Source organism: Coregonus clupeaformis, chromosome 29, assembly GCF_020615455.1.
Source record: "Coregonus clupeaformis isolate EN_2021a chromosome 29, ASM2061545v1, whole genome shotgun sequence".
Lineage (NCBI taxonomy): Eukaryota > Metazoa > Chordata > Actinopteri > Salmoniformes > Salmonidae > Coregonus > Coregonus clupeaformis.
In genome coordinates, this window is record NC_059220.1 from 32665978 (window position 1) to 32682667 (window position 16690).

Sequence of the window (16690 nt, forward strand, 5' to 3'; positions counted from 1 at the left end):
TCACGTCCTTATTATTGCTAGGTCTAGCTTATTCTTGCTTACTTTTTAGCGGTATGACACATCACTACCATAAAAAAGAGGCACGTATACAGGGGCGCTCTCGTGTATGTCGCCCTCTATCGCCCCGGAAGGCAGATGCAACAATAAAAGTGAGCTTTGTTCAAGATCAGCAAAGGTTGACAACCCAATCCAACAAAAACGCCCACCCCTCGGCTCGATCACTACATTGGTGGCAGCAAAATAATAATTTGTGATATCTATCAGGCCTTTGTTGTAGGTGTTCCTCTTTTCACACTGGGGTTGAGCCTGGGATGTATCTTGAGAGTCCCGCACGGACTGTTGCTAATATGTAACAGTTTACTGTTCTTGAATGCACCCCAAGGCTGCGAACATTTCACTGCGCAAACCATGGAACAAACGGGATTTGTTTGGACTCTTCTCTGACATTAAACCTATAAAACTCGTACTAATTTGCTCTTCACTCCATTGGATTTTCCACGTTGGATGTAACAAATATACTCATACATAATGCAGATAAACAGCTGTTCATAGTTTATCGCTTTTGATACAATGTAACTCTTCGTCCTGAGTGTTCGAAACAGCGGCTTGCTCTAGGAACGGACAACCGACCTCATACTTCCTGCCCCGATGTAGGTTTCAACAGCGAATGGAAACGATTACGGAGGGGTTGTGGCATGAATTAACGAGGGCTGCAATGAAAAGAAATACTGCCTAAAAGTGGCCAGTTTAACGACAGACAGTAGGCTAATACAGTCTGTTGTTGTTTTCTAGCTTGCTCTAAGGAGTCTACGGCCTTCAAGATGCTTGAGACACCTCCAGGATATCCATTTGAAGAGATAGAATATGAGGATATAGAAGTTGAAGAGGTAGGTGTCGTATGATAGCTACACATACCAAACCATCAGCCTTCAGTGAGTGAACAAACAGGCAGGGGTGAGAGAAATCACACTAGCTAGCCTAGTTGGATAGTAGAGAAGTTTAGTTTTGTGTTCATCCATGTAACTTCTGAATGCCCATTTCAACTATGGAGCCAAGATACTTATTTCAAAACACCAGCTACAGTATCTAGAATGATTTGTAGATTTATACAGAAAAGAACGAGACAGACCACCACTCAGCAACATGTCAAATCATAGCCTAGAGGGGGAGCCTGTCTGTCCAGGACTCACAGAAGGGACAGAAATGAAAACGCAACATCTTCATTGAAATCATGCTACAAGACTAGAGTTGCAGTGTTTTTATAGATGTGTGACATTTGTTTCTCCAGGTTGTTGGCAGAGGGACATTTGGAGTTGTCTTCAAGGCCAAATGGAAAGGCAAAGATGTGGCCATCAAGACCATAGAGAGTGAAAATGAGAGGAAAGCTTTTGTAGTAGAGGTACAGGAACATCCTTTCCTTCTGAAAAACACGTTTTTTGTTTAACCCTGGTTTTGGGTGTAGTGTATGTTGAAATGAGTTTGTCTTGTTATCCCAACAATGTCCATCATTTAAAACCCCCACTAACATTTATTGACACTTTTGAAATTAGGTAGCAGCAGTCAAATGATATCCAATTACAATGGAAATGAAACAATACATATATGTTTAGATGGCGAGATCCATTTCACTTATCCATGTCTCTTCTTCATCCAGCTCCGCCAGCTTTCCAGAGTAAATCACCCAAATATTGTGAAGCTCTATGGCTCATGTGATAATCCAGTAAGTACATTCAGAAGAGTTGTTTTCTTAGTATGATTTGCCTAGTGTTCAACGAAATACTGTAGTGTAGTGTGACTATCATTATTCATTTATTAGTTATTATTATTATTAGTTATTATTCATTTATTAGGTCTACAGTTTTTCATCTATATTAATTTGACACCAGATTTGCAATCCCATACCTTAGTGTTTTCTCCATTTGATCACAATGATTGTAACATTCACACACAGGTCTGTCTTGTTATGGAATACGCTGAAGGTGGCTCTTTATACAATGGTAAGAAATTACTCTTTGACTCTCCTCTGTCGGCATATATATTTATTATTGCCATTGAAATGTTAGCTATTAAAATCAGACCCAACAATAATATAGAGGGGCTAGAAATCCAGGGCTTAAAAACAAAGGTGTTATTGTACGCTGACGACTCAAATTTCCTCATAAATCCACAATCTGTATCCCTGCACAGCCTCATAGAGGATCTAGATAATTTTTCTAACCTCTTGGGATTACAACCGAACTATGATAAGTGTACCATATTACATATTGGATTGCTAAAAAATACAACTTTTACATTACTGTATAGTTTACCAATAAAATGGTCTGACGGTGAAGTGGACATACTCAGTATTCATATCCCTAAAGAAATAAAGGAACTTACTACAACACATTTTAACAGAAAGTTAGCAAACATAGATACGATCTTGCTACCATGGAATGGTAAATACCTACTTGTGGAAAAATCACCCTGATTAATGATTTAGTCATATCCCAGTTTACCTATTTACAGTAGTGGAAAAAGTACCCAATTGACATACTTGAGTAAAAGTAAAGATATACTTAATAGAAAATGACTCAAGTAAAAGTGAAAGTCACCCAGTAAAATACTACTTGAGTAAAGGATTACAAGTATTTGGTTTTAAATATACTTAAGTATGAAAAGTAAATGTAATTGCTCAAATATACTTAAGTATCAAAAGTAAAAGTATAAATCATTTCAAATTCCTTATTAAGCAAACCAGATGGCACCATTTTCTTGTTTTTTATTTATTTACGGATAGCCATGGGCACACTCCAACACTCAGACATCATTTACAAAAGAAGCATGTGTTTAGTGAGTCCGCCGGATCAGAGGCAGTAGGGATGACCAGGGATGTTATCTTGATAAGTGTGTGAATTAGACCATTTTCCTGTCCTGCTAAGCATTCGAAATGTAATGAGGACTTTTGGGTGTCAGGGAAAATGTATGGAGTAAAAATAACATTATTTTCTTTAGGAATGTAGTGAAGTAAAATGTGTCCAAAATATCAATAGTAAAGTAAAGTACAGATACCCTAAAAAACTACTTAAGTAGTACTTTCAAGTATTTTTACTTGAGTACTTTACACCACTGTCTATTTTCTTATGGCCCTGCCTACGCCAAGCAATTTGTCTTTGGAATTATTTGAGCAAAAAATATTTCACTTTATTTGGAATGGCAAGCCAGACAAAATAAAACAGGCTTATTTATATAATGAATATGAGTTTGGGGGGCTAAAATTATTAACTATTAAAGCATTAAATCTCTCACTAAAAGCATCAGTCATACAAAAGTTATACTTCAACTGGATCTCCAGTAGATTAGTATGAATGTTTCATCCCTTGTTCAAAAATTGTGTTTTTCCCTTTATCCAGATTACAACATCTCACTTTCAGTTAAATGAAAATGAACTCTTTGAAAATATCACCCTTTCTAAAACAAGCCATACAAAGCTATGTTGCAATTACAGTTTTATTCTCCAGAAAAGACAGAACAAATATTACAACAAATAATATGGTTAAATTCTAATATACTAATTGATAAAATAAAACATTCGTTATGGAAAAAATGTTTTTAAAATGAATTATTTGTTAATGATATTATGAATAGGAAAGGTGGAGTTATGCCCTATATTAAAGACCAAAATTGGCACCCAATAAAATCTTAAATATATACATTTTACTTGAGTACCAAAATGTTGACTGTTGTGCCTTTTAAAGGTTGCAAAATAGTTGCCACAAACAGAATGTTATGTATATGGGGCATACAACCATCTCAGCTCTGCAGATTTTGCTATGAAGAGACAGAATCATTAGGTCACTTATTTTGGTATTGCCCCTATGTAGCTTGTTTCTGGTCACAGCTTCAGGAATGGCTGAAAAATCACAAAATGTATCTAAAGTTAACCCTACAAATAGCACTGTTGGGAGAGTTGGAAAACCATAGTCAATTAATCAATAATAATAATAATATAATAATAATTTTAGTAAAAATATGTATCTTTAACTTACAATCTGTAGATACTATACAATTAGACAGGTTCAGAATTTATGTGAAACATCACAGCACAGTTGAAAAATATATGGCACATGGAAATCATAAGAGGGCGGTTTACAGAGATAGGTGGGATGGACTGAGAGTAGCTGAGGGGTGGGTTTAAAAGCTCATGTTCTATAATAGTATTGACTGAACCCGATTTATAATGTATAAGTACTATCTATCTAGATGTAATGTATTTCAAATTTGTTAATTCTTGCTATGTAACTTCTGTAAAAGAAATAAGAAGTGGCATGTATGTAAAATGTGTATAGAATATGCATGAACAACAAAATCTCCCGAGTGGCGCAGTGGTCTAAGGCACTGCATCGCAGTGCTAGCTGTGCCACTAGAGATCCTGGTTCGAATCCAGGCTCTGTCGTAGCTGGCCGTGACCGGGAGACCCATGGGGTGGCGCACAATTGGCCCAGCGTCGTCCAGGGTAGGGGAGGGAATGGCCGGCAGGGATGTAGCTCAGTTGGTAGAGCATGGCGTTTGCAACGCCAGGGTTGTGGGTTCGATTCCCACGGGGGGCCAGTATAAAAAAAAATATATATAATAATAATGTATGCACTCACTAACTGTAAGTCGCTCTGGATAAGAACGTCTGCTAAATGACTAAAATGTAAATGTAAAATAAAAAGTTGTAAAACAATGTTTATTTATGTCCTCTGGGGGGTGATGGATGGGCAAAAAATAAAATTATGAAAGAAATACTCTTTCAGCTACATTTCAAATGTAAATTCTAAGCTATTTCAATAAGTATATTGTTCGTAATTCTATTTACCAATCCATAGTGAATTCTTAATCTTAATCGGAGTGCAATTATCTGTATATCAATCTCCCACTATATTTCTGTGTAGTTGAGTGAGTTGTCTTGTACAAGTGATTCTTACTGAATGTCATTGTTCAGCCATGATCTGTGAGGGTCTGTGCCAGTTACCATGTTGATGTTCTCTCTCTGTCTGTTCTGTGTGCCCTCCTCTCTCTTTCTTTCTTTCTTTCTCTTTCTTTCTCTGTCTGTCTGTCTGTCTTGACTGTGTTGTGTCTGTCCATTCCCAGTGCTGCATGGAGCTGAGCCCCTGCCCCAGTACAGTGCATCCCACGCTATGAGCTGGTGTCTGCAGTGTGCTCAGGGGGTCTCTTATCTCCATGGCATGAAACCCAAGGCCCTCATTCACAGAGACCTCAAACCACCCAAGTATGGCCATTTTGTTTGTGCTGTTCCTAAACTGTCTGTTTTAGGGTTCCAAAATGCCTGTAACCTTCCCAAATTTTCCCCGTTTTCCAGAAGATTCCTAGAATTACGAGGGAATAAGCAGGACATTTGGGAATCCTTCAACCAGGATTTCTGGAAAATGGGGGAATTGTGGGAAAGTTACCAGAATTTGGCAACACTAGTCTGTTTACAGTACTTACATATTTAATGAAGTTGTTGCACTCTCGGAACCTAAACCATAGCAATGTGTTTCAGTCTGCTGCTTGTACAGGGTGGCACAGTGTTGAAGATCTGTGACTTTGGGACAGCCTGTGACATCCAGACACACATGACCAACAACAAAGGAAGTGCAGCCTGGATGGCACCAGAAGTGTTTGAAGGCAAGTAGCCTTTAGCAAGGGGCTTTCCGCCTTTCATTCAAAAGCAGAAGACCAAAATGGACTGAGCACCAATTCTCTCTGTATCACCAATAGAACAATCTATGATCTCAGTGTAACCTGTATTCCTTCACTCACCTGTATCTTTCTCTGTGACTCTGTTGTCCAGGCAGTAACTACAGTGAAAAGTGTGATGTGTTCAGCTGGGGTATCATCCTGTGGGAGGTGATCACTCGCAGGAAGCCCTTTGACGAGATCGGAGGATCGGCCTTCTGCATCATGTGGGCCGTGCACAGAGGTGAGAGGTCACAGAGCCATAGACGCTTAGTGAAGTTACATACACACAGAGGAATAAAACCGAAAGAGAAAAATATATGTGTAGTGAGGTGGAATATAGGTTTGAAAGAAAACCTCACCTATTTGTTAGATGAAGGAAAGAAGGTGAGTAGAAGAAGCCTCTTTAGACTGAGATGCAAGTCTCCTGTATGGGTTCTCAGGTACTCGCCCACCCCTGATAAAGGACCTCCCGGAGCCCATTGAGGGCCTGATGACACACTGTTGGGACAAAGACCCTGCCCAGAGGCCCTCCATGGAGGAGGTCAGAAACACCATGGCAAACCTCATGAAGGTACAGTACTGGAAAACCCCACAGACCCATGTTCTCAGAACTTCACATTCACAACACTAATGATAACCCATAGATGTTAGTAATACCTGCAATTTAATGACTTATCTCTTAGGGGGGAATTCAGACCCAAGCTACGCATGCGTAAATGGAACTTTATTCCCTTTTCATGCACTTTTCTCTCTGAGTATTCTGACCTTGAACTTAAGTACGAGGAAACGCAGCCAGCTATTCGTTTGGGGTGGAGATCATAGAAATGTAGATGTGGCAGAGGTGTGTCTTCAGATACGACGTATTCTGACCTTGACTTAATTCCCCTCATACTTTCAACACCTTGACGTGCGAGGAAATCATGAATAAGGTCAAATACCTGTCGGTTCCAAGTGGAAAAACATTGACTATTTTCAATAGAAATGACACCATTCTCCATGCACTGAAATGTATAAATTGATAAGAGCTTGGTAAATGATTTATCTGTTTCGAGAAGGGGATTATAATTAGGCCTACAAATGGCAATTGTTTTAAATGATTTTTCCTTATGATTGCTGGAGACGAATGTGAAACCAGTCATATGGGAGCAAACTGAAAATAATTTCAACAAGACATATTTCGGCCCCTTTTCCGCAGTGAAGTAGGCTATAAATAGCTGTGCCGCTTTTCCACATTTTTATTGTATGTCCTCATAATTTGCGGGGATGAAATTTGGAGACCCAATCTATAGGCTTCTTTAGCGCCTACCCTTCCGAGTAGATTTATGTGCTCTAGAATGTTGTAATTATATGCCCGGGCTTTTCTCTGTGTTTTACAATTTGTATCATATTAAATATTAGCCACTATCGATAGCCACCGTCAGTAATTACCCACATACATTTATAACTGTCACTTTAGTGTTAGTTTCCTTCAATTTGTAGCCTACATTTGGCATCATTTGGAAAATGCAGTTGCCCCTAGAGACTGATCTTGGGTCTGTTTAGTATCCCCCCCCCCTTCCCCCCCTCAATGTTTGAAGTTAGGATTTGAGGAGAACAAGTTGATCCTAGATTTGTGCCTAAGGGCAACTTCTGCCCATAGCTCGACATCCAGGAAGTATCAGAAAGGCTTTGTAGAGAATTATTGATGTTGTGAAAGAGGGTGACTTGCAGTAACACCTCAGATGACTTGAGGTGTTTCCTGTCTTGTGGCAGATGACTGGCACTGAACCCTCCCCAGGGCTGTTCTAGAGATGCTAGTAGTAAAATAAGTGGCTAAGCTTGTTTTCCCTCTCTGACTCTGGCCTCTCTGTGACAGCTAGCTTGGTATGGAGATGACAAATAGATGACTAAGTTATACACAAAGGGCTGTTATTTCATACATAGTTCCGTGTTTTTAAATGTTTATGCTCATTCTTATATTTACATCCACCGAGAACACCTTCCTAATATTGCATTGCACCCCCTTTTGCCCTCAGAACAGCCTCAGTTCAGAATTATGTTTTTTTTTATGTTTACAAATTCATTAAAAATGAAAAGCTGAAATGTCTTGAGTCAATAAGTATTTAACCCCTTTGTTATGGCAAGCTGAAATAAGTTCAGGAGTAAAACTTTTCTTAAGTCACATAATAAGTTGCAATGTGTGCAATAATAGTGTTTAACGTGATTTTTGAATAACTACCTCATCTCTGTACCCCACACATACAATTATCTGTAAGGTCCCTCAGTCGAGAAGTGATTTTCACCAGACACTGGAGATGAATTCACCCTAAAAAAACAGGCCAAATCTACACTGGAGTTGCTTAGCAAGAAGACAGTGAATGTTCCTGAGTGGCCGAGTTACAGTTTTTGACTTAAATCTGCTTGAAAATCTATGACAAGACGGGAAAATGGTTGTCTAGCAATGATCTACAACCAATTTCACAGAACTTTAAGAATTTTGAAAAGAATAATGGGCAAATGTTGCACAACACAATCCAGATGTGGAAAGTTCTTAGAGCCTTACCCAGAAAGACTCCCAACTGTAATCGCTGCCAAAGGTGATTGTAACGTATTGACTCAGGGGGTTGAATACTTATCTAATCAAGATACAGTGGGGGAAAAAAGTATTTAGTCAGCCACCAATTGTGCAAGTTCTCCCACTTAAAAAGATGAGAGAGGCCTGTAATTTTCATCATAGGTACACGTCAACTATGACAGACAAAATGAGGAAAAAAAATCCAGAAAATCACATTGTACGATTTTTTATGAATTTATTTGCAAATTATGGTGGAAAATAAGTATTTGGTCAATAACAAAAGTTTCTCAATACTTTGTTATATACCCTTTGTTGGCAATGACACAGGTCAAACGTTTTCTGTAAGTCTTCACAAGGTTTTCACACACTGTTGCTGGTATTTTGGCCCATTCCTCCATGCAGATCTCCTCTAGAGCAGTGATGTTTTGGGGCTGTCGCTGGGCAACACGGACTTTCAACTCCCTCCAAAGATTTTCTATGGGGTTGAGATCTGGAGACCGGCTAGGCCACTCCAGGACCTTGAAATGCTTCTTACGAAGCAACTCCTTCGTTGCCCGGGCGGTGTGTTTGGGATCATTGTCATGCTGAAAGACCCAGCCACGTTTCATCTTCAATGCCCTTGCTGATGGAAGGAGGTTTTCACTCAAAATCTCACAATACATGGCCCCATTCATTCTTTCCTTTACACGGATCAGTCGTCCTGGTCCCCCATGCTTCACAGTAGGTATGGTGTTCTTTGGATGCAACTCAGCATTCTTTGTCCTCCAAACACGACGAGTTGAGTTTTTACCAAAAAGTTCTATTTTGGTTTCATCTGACCATATGCCATTCTCCCAATCCTCTTCTGGATCATCCAAATGCACTCTAGCAAACTTCAGACGGGCCTGGACATGTACTGGCTTAAGCAGGGGGACACGTCTGGCACTGTAGGATTTGAGTCCCTGGCGGCGTAGTGTGTTACTTATGGTAGGCTTTGTTACTTTGGTCCCAGCTCTCTGCAGGTCATTCACTAGGTCCCCCCGTGTGGTTCTGGGATTTTTGCTCACCGATCTTGTGATCATTTTGACCCCACAGGGTGAGATCTTGCGTGGAGCCCCAGATCGAGGGAGAGTATCAGTGGTCTTGTATGTCTTCCATTTCCTAATAATTGCTCCCACAGTTGATTTCTTCAAACCAAGCTGCTTACCTATTGCAGATTCAGTCTTCCCAGCCTGATGCAGGTCTACAATTTTGTACTGATAACAAGTTCAAACAGGTGCCATTAATACAGGTAACGAGTGGAGGACAGAGGTGCCTCTTAAAGAAGAAGTTACAGGTCTGTGAGAGCCAGAAATCTTGCTTGTTTGTAGGTGACCAAATACTTATTTTCCACCATAATTTGCAAATAAATTCATAAAAAATCCTACAATGTGATTTTCTGGATTTTTTTTCCTCAATTTGTCTGTCATAGTTGACGTGTACCTATGATGAAAATTACAGGCCTCTCTCATCTTTTTAAGTGGGAGAACTTGCACAATTGGTGGCTGACTAAATACTTTTTTCCCCCACTGTATATTAGTGTTTTATTTCTTTATATATATTTTTTTACAAATGTTAGAATTTTTCTTCCACTTTGGCATTAGAGTATTTTGTGTAGATCGTTGACAAAAAATTACAAATGTAACACAACAAAATGTGGAAAAAGTCAAGGGGTGTGACTGTATTTAGATGGCTTTCTTTAATTGATCCCTAATATTCTGAACCCGTTTTCTCAATATATTATATTGAGTCTGTCGAGAAAATTCTAATTAAAGGGACACCGTATTTAAAGGGATGGCTTTAGATAAATGGAAACCTAATTGAATGAAAACTCCATGAGGAAATCTGTTGGTTAGCAATTGGGAGGGTTTTTCAGCGATTTAATTAAATGTATTCAGTGCACATAAGGGAGTCTCTCCCAAAGAGCTCGTTGCGCACCTGCATAAGGTAAGTCTGAATACCAAATACTGAGAAGTGCTTAAATCAAAACGCATAGGAAAGGCTCATACATTTCTGTCTGAATCGGGCCCTTAGTTATTAATAAATGGTGTCTTTATTCCACAGTTTTAGTGTTTGATTTTATATCTACACTGAACAAAAATATGTTTTATGAGCTGAAATAAAAGATGCCCGAAATTTTCCATACGCACAAAAAGCTTATTTCTCTCAAATTATGTGCACAAATTTGTTTACATCCCTGTTAGTGAGCAGTTCTCCTTTGCCAAGATAATCTATCCACCTGACAGGTGTGGCATATCAAGAAGCTGATTAAACGGCATGATATTTACACAGGTGCACCTTGTGCTGGGGACAATAAAAGACCACTCTAAAATCTGCAATTTTGTCACACAACACAATGCCACAGATGTCTCAAGTTTTGAGGGGGGGTGCAATTGGCATGCTGACTGCAGGAATGTACACCAGAGCTGTTGCCAGAGAATTGAATGTTAATTTCTCTACCATAAGCCGCCTCCAACGTTGTTTTGAAGAACTTGGCAGTACATCCAACTGGCCTCAACCTCAGACCACGTGTAACCACACCAGCCCAGGACCTACACATCCAGCTTCTTCACCTGCGGGATCGTTTGAAAACACAACCGAATAATTTCTGCACAAACTGTCAGAAACTGTCTCAGGGTAGCTCATCTGCGTGCTCGTCGTCCTCACCAGGGTCTTCACCTGACTGCAGTTCGGCGTCGTAACCGACTTCAGTGGGCAAATGCTCACCTTCGATGGCCACTGGCACGCTGGACAAGTGTGCTCTTCACGGATGAATCCCGGTTTCAACTGTACCGGGCAGATGGCAGACAGCGTGTACGGCGTCGTGTGGGCGAGCGGTTTGCTGATGTCAACGTTGTGAACAGAGTGCCCCATGGTGGCGGTGGGGTTATTGTATGGGCAGGCAAAAGCTATGGATAATGAACACAATTCATCTGCCGCCATCACCTCATGTTTCACCATGATAATGCACGGCCCCATTTCTTAAGGATCTGTACACAATTCCTGGAAGCTGAAAATGTCCCAGTTCTTCCATGGCCTGCATAGTCACCAGACATGTCACCCATTGAGCATGTTTGGGATGCTCTGGATCGACGTGTACGACAGCTTGTTCCAGTTCCCGACAATATCCAGCAACTTCGCACAGCCATTGAAGAGGAGTTGGACAACACTCCACACGCCACAATCCACAGCCTGATCAACTTTATGCGAAGGAGATGTGTCACTCTGCATTAAGGTAAATGGTGGTCACACCAGATAGACTAGTTTTCTGATCCACGCCCCAATTTTTTTTTTTTAAGGTATCTTTGAACAACCAATGCATAGCTGTATTCCCAGTCATGTGAAACCCATAGATTAGGGCCTAATGAATTTATTTCAGTTGTCTGATTTCCTTATATGAACTGTACCTCAGTAAAATCGTTGAAATTGTTGCATGTTGCGTTTATATTTTTGTTCAGTATACAATTCTTGTAAGCATTGTGCACTGCACTCTTCCTCCATGTGTGCAGTACTTCCCAGGGTCTGATGAGCCTCTCCAGTACCCCCACCAGTGTCCAGGCAACAGCAGGAGTGGCTCCTCCTCAGCCACAAGCACAGGTGAGTTCCATAGATTTAGATACGCTATGAAAGTGTACGGATTATATAAACAGTTGGAGACAAGTACCACTTTGAAGTTCAGAAGTTCCTGTTATTACAGAAGTTTCTGGAAAAACTGATTAAAAAAGCAATCTTCTCTTCTGTAGGTTCCTGTGCAGACAACACTATCAACAGCTACAGAACCGAAAGCAACATGGAACATGGAACAAACTCTCAAGGGAGAGATGACACCCTGAAAAGCATTGAAGCTAGATTTCCACTTCAGTTCAAACCATCAAAGGTGATGCAGTTATAGTTGTCACTAAAGCTCAAGTAATAACTCACCCCATCCATGTTCATGCTGTTCATGTTCCTTTTCAGGGGGGTACATTACGCCCCAGCCTGCCCCTGTCCAGAGGGCCTAGTGTGGAGAGCCTGCCTGAGCGTGAGCGTACCCAGAGCCCTGCCCCCACTGAGGTCAAAGGGCAATGTGCTGGCCAATCAGGGCCAGAGCTGAGAGTGCCTTTCAGTCCCACAGGTATGGGCCCTATTTAGTATTGGTTGTAGCATTAGAACTAGTTTACCGAAGATTTTATATGCATGGAACCTACTGTATTTCTGACACTCACTGCAGTGTTCACCAGGGGGCAGTACCGTATAACATACAATATATGCTTACCAATATGTTTTCTATGTCCTCAGAGATGAATGGTTTGGACAGCTCCATCCCCATGGCTTATCTGACACTAGATCACCAGCTTCAGGTACTGTTCTTTCTCCATTCATTGTCAATCGTGACTGATACTAAATCCTTATACTGATAACCAACCAGCAATGATTTACAGACTTACATCTCAATAGCCTACCCTGTTTGGATTTTAAGTGTCCTCCACTTGAAATATTAAATATGTTTAATAAGTGAAGTACTGTTCATTATCAGAATTGATGTGTAAATTGTAAGTGCATGATGGTGATGTGTGTATTTCTGGGTTGGGTTTAGCCCCTGGCCCCATTCTCAAACTCCAAAGAGTCCATGGCTGTGTTTGAACAGCACTGCAGAATGGCCCAGGAGTACCTGAAAGTGCAGACTGAAATCGCCCTGCTCACCCAGAGAAAGTAAGTCACATATGAGCCAAGCATTCCCTATGCAGAAGATGTTCGTCCAATGTGTACAAACTGTACTGCAGATGGCACTGTAATCTGGTGTTGTGTCTAATTAATTACTGTTGAAGAGGGTTTACTAACTTCTATCTGTTGTGATACCAGTTACTCTTAACATGAATAAATTCATTAGAATTAAATCTAATAACTTTGTTTCCAAAACAGAATATTATAGTATTTTACTGTATGTAGTAATTAGTTGTAGAGTGACAGTGAATGAAGGATACCAAAATGCTAAACATGTTCTCTCTCCCGTTGTCGTGGTGATGTGTAGGAAGGAGTTAATCTCTGAGCTGGACCAGGATGAAAGGGAGCAGCAAAATACATCCCGTCTAGTTCAGGAGCACAACAAATTGTTGGACGAGAACAAGAGCCTCTCCACCTACTTCCACATTTGTAAGAACAAGCTGGAGCGGATCCAGAGTCAGCAGCAACAGAAGAGTTAGAATGCCTCTTGATGTGTGCCTGTTGCCTCTGAACTGTCCTCAGATCAGCAGCAGTCAAAGAGACTGTCAAGGGGCCATTTTGTGATGTCTCCTCTGTCGACCCTCAACTGTTTTGGGATCGGCAGCCAAATATACCTGCCATATTTGTGATGAATGCTTCATATTGCTCATCAACTGTTTTCGGATGAGCAGCCCAAGAGACTGGCCATTTAGTGAACTCTTTCCTGCTGCTCTTAAACTGTTCTTGGATCAGTGGCCAAAGATGACGGCCATGTCATTGTGAATGCTTTGTAGATCCTCAACTGATCCACAGTCCGCAGCAGACTGCACAAAGCAGGTCTCCCCTCAGGTTCTTGCTCCCCAATGCACTGTACAGTAACGACATATTCCACCTGTCTCAATCCAGAGCTGTGTTCAGTACAACAATGTTGTGAAATGTTGTGCAAGACATATTAAGAACAGCTCAGTTCATTTAAATGCATGTTTCGGAAAGACGTCATTCTAGTCTGCCAGAGGAACATTGAACAAGGAAAGCCTGGAGGCCCTGTAACGCCATCTCCTACTGTAGCTGTTGACATCCAGAGTAAAATGCAGTTGCCCCTAGAGACTGATCTTGGGTCTGTTTAGTATCCCCCCGCCCAATGTTTGAAGTTAGGATTTGAGGAGAACAAGTTGATCCTAGATTTGTGCCTAAGGGCAACTTCTGCCCATTGCTCGACATCCAGGAAGTATCAGAAAGGCTTTGTAGAGAATTATTGATGTTGTGAAAGGGGGTGACTTGCAGTAACACCTCAGATGACTTGAGGTGTTTCCTGTCTTGTGGCAGATGACTGGCACTGAACCCTCCCCAGGGCTGTTCTAGAGATGCTAGTAGTAAAATAAGTGGCTAAGCTTGTTTTCCCTCTCTGACTCTGGCCTCTCTGTGACAGCTAGCTTGGTATGGAGATGACAAATAGATCACTAAGTTATACTCAAAGGGCTGTTATTTCATACATATTTTTGTGTTTTTAAATGTTTATGCTCATTCTTATATTTGTATTCCCTTTTTTACGTACACCAAGTATACAAAACATTAGGAACACCTTCCTAATATTGCATTGTACCCCCTTTTGCCCTCAGAACAGCCTCAGTTCGTCAGGGCATGGACTCTACAAGGTGTCGAAAGCATTCCACACGGATGCTGGCCCATGTTGATTCCAATGTTGGCTGGATGTCCTTTGAGTGGTGGACCATTCTTAACACACAGGAATCTGTTGAGCGTGAAAACCCCAGCAGCGTTACAGTTCTTGACATACACAAACCGGTGCACCTGGCACCTACTACCACACCCCGTTCAATGGCACTTAAATATTTTGTCTTGTCCATTCACCCGCTAAATGGTACACATACACAATCCATGTCTCAATTGTCTCAAGGCTTAAAAATCCTTCTTTAACCTGTTTCCATCCCTTCATCTACACTGATTGAAGTGGATTTAACAGGTGACACCAATAAGGGATCGTAGCTTTCACCTGGATTCACCAAGTCAGTCTATGTCATGGAAAGAGCAGGTGTTCCTAATGTTTTGTACACTCAATGTATATGCAATGGCTCCTTGAAAAGTAATGACAATATTTCAAAAGGATCTTTGTTTTTATTAATTTTATGTAGCCTATATTTTAACATGTTTGGAGAATTAGCAAAGTTTAACATTCAGTTTGAGATCTTTCTCAGTCTATCTGCCTTAGATGTTTTAGATATGTTTTCTCATTGACACATCCTCTAAATGTAGAATGCCACCACGACGTAGTCCACTCAGTATTAGTGTTTTATATTTTGTTAATTTTGTCAAATATTTCACTTTTGTATTCACCCGTAAATGTGTATGTGCTGGTTGTGGACTTGGAGTTTGGTCTTGTTCCAGCACTTCCACAAATGTGTTATACACTTTTGTTTGCTTGATTTGCCCTCTGTGTGCGTATTCACAAGTTGCCTTAGGCTGTATCTCACTCTGTGTACTGTATTTTTCTAAATAGCGTTTTGACTTGCAAAACCAGAAAGGTTGTCAATGCACTTTTGAATGTATATCTTAAGAACTTCAAAAGTACTGCATTAAAAAAGTTAATGCACACAAGAAAAGGCTGCTTTTACATTCTTTGTATAAAAGACATCATGATTGAATATAATGTAATCTGTTTCCCTAGCATATCTTTTGGATTTTGTCTGCACTTTGTGTATCACTTGGCAGTTCTGAAATGCCTGTATGCTTGAGTGCATAAGACATTTCCTACTATCTACGGTTTCAGTGGTTTTGATATATTCTTAGAAAAACTGTTCGCTGCTCTGGCACCCCAATGGTGGAACAAGCTCCCTCACGACGCCAGGACAGCGGAGTCACTCACCACCTTCCGGAGACACTTGAAACCCCACCTCTAAGGAATACCTGGGATAGGATAAAGTAATCCTTCTACCCCCCCTTACCCCACCCCAAAGAAAAAAAACATATTGTAAAGTGGTTATCCCACTGGCTATAAGGTGAATGCACCAATTTCACTTTGGGAAGGTAGAATAATATCAATGTCCTTTATTTCAATTGACTTGTTCCCTACTTTTTGTAAGTTGGTGACACCCTTTGAGCACAGTTTTTTAATATCCTTTATTTAACTGTGGTGCTTGGTCATGCGTTTGATGCATACCAAATAATTTTGGTAGCCCCTCTTCAAGATAAACGTATGTGCCATTTGCGTGCTCATCAAACGTACTGAAGAAAGTCATGAGCTCCTTTACATCTACAGTGCATTTACATAAGTATTCAGACCCTTCACTCTACTTTGTTGAAGGACATTTGGCAGCGATTACAGCCTTGAGTCTTGGGTATGACGCTACAAGCTTGGCGGACCTATATTTGGGGAGCTTCTCCCATTCTTCTCTGCAGATCCTCTCAAGCTCTCAAGATCCTCTCAAGCTGCACAGCTATTTTCAGGTCTCTCCAGAGATGTTCGATCGGGTTCAAGTCCGGGCTCTGGCTGGGCCACTCAAGGACATTCAGAGACTTGTCCCGAAGTCACTCCTGCGTTGTCTTAGCTCTGTGCTTAGGGTCATTGTCCTATTGGAAGGTGAACCTTCGCCCCATTCTGAGGTCCTGAGTGCACTGGAGCAGGTTTTCATTAAGTATCTCTCTGTACTTTGCTCCGTTCATCTTTCCCTCAATCTTGACTAGTCTCCCAGTCCCTGCTGCTGAAAAACATCC

General features: G+C 40.8%; 1 protein-coding gene across 1 annotated transcript; it reads left to right on the plus strand.

Annotated features, from left to right (window-relative positions):
• The first annotated feature begins 320 nt into the window (after nt 1-320).
• LOC121545052 (mitogen-activated protein kinase kinase kinase 7) lies at nt 321-14095 on the plus strand. The gene is made up of 15 exons (XM_041855411.2): nt 321-650; nt 793-887; nt 1289-1399; nt 1655-1720; nt 1952-1997; nt 5116-5254; nt 5528-5652; nt 5819-5947; nt 6147-6277; nt 11788-11875; nt 12022-12155; nt 12236-12392; nt 12557-12618; nt 12855-12970; nt 13290-14095. Exons 2-15 carry the CDS (start codon nt 822-824, stop codon nt 13459-13461), a joined length of 1542 nt encoding a protein of 513 aa, XP_041711345.1. The 5' UTR covers nt 321-650; nt 793-821; the 3' UTR covers nt 13462-14095.
• The last annotated feature ends 2595 nt before the right edge of the window (nt 14096-16690 follow it).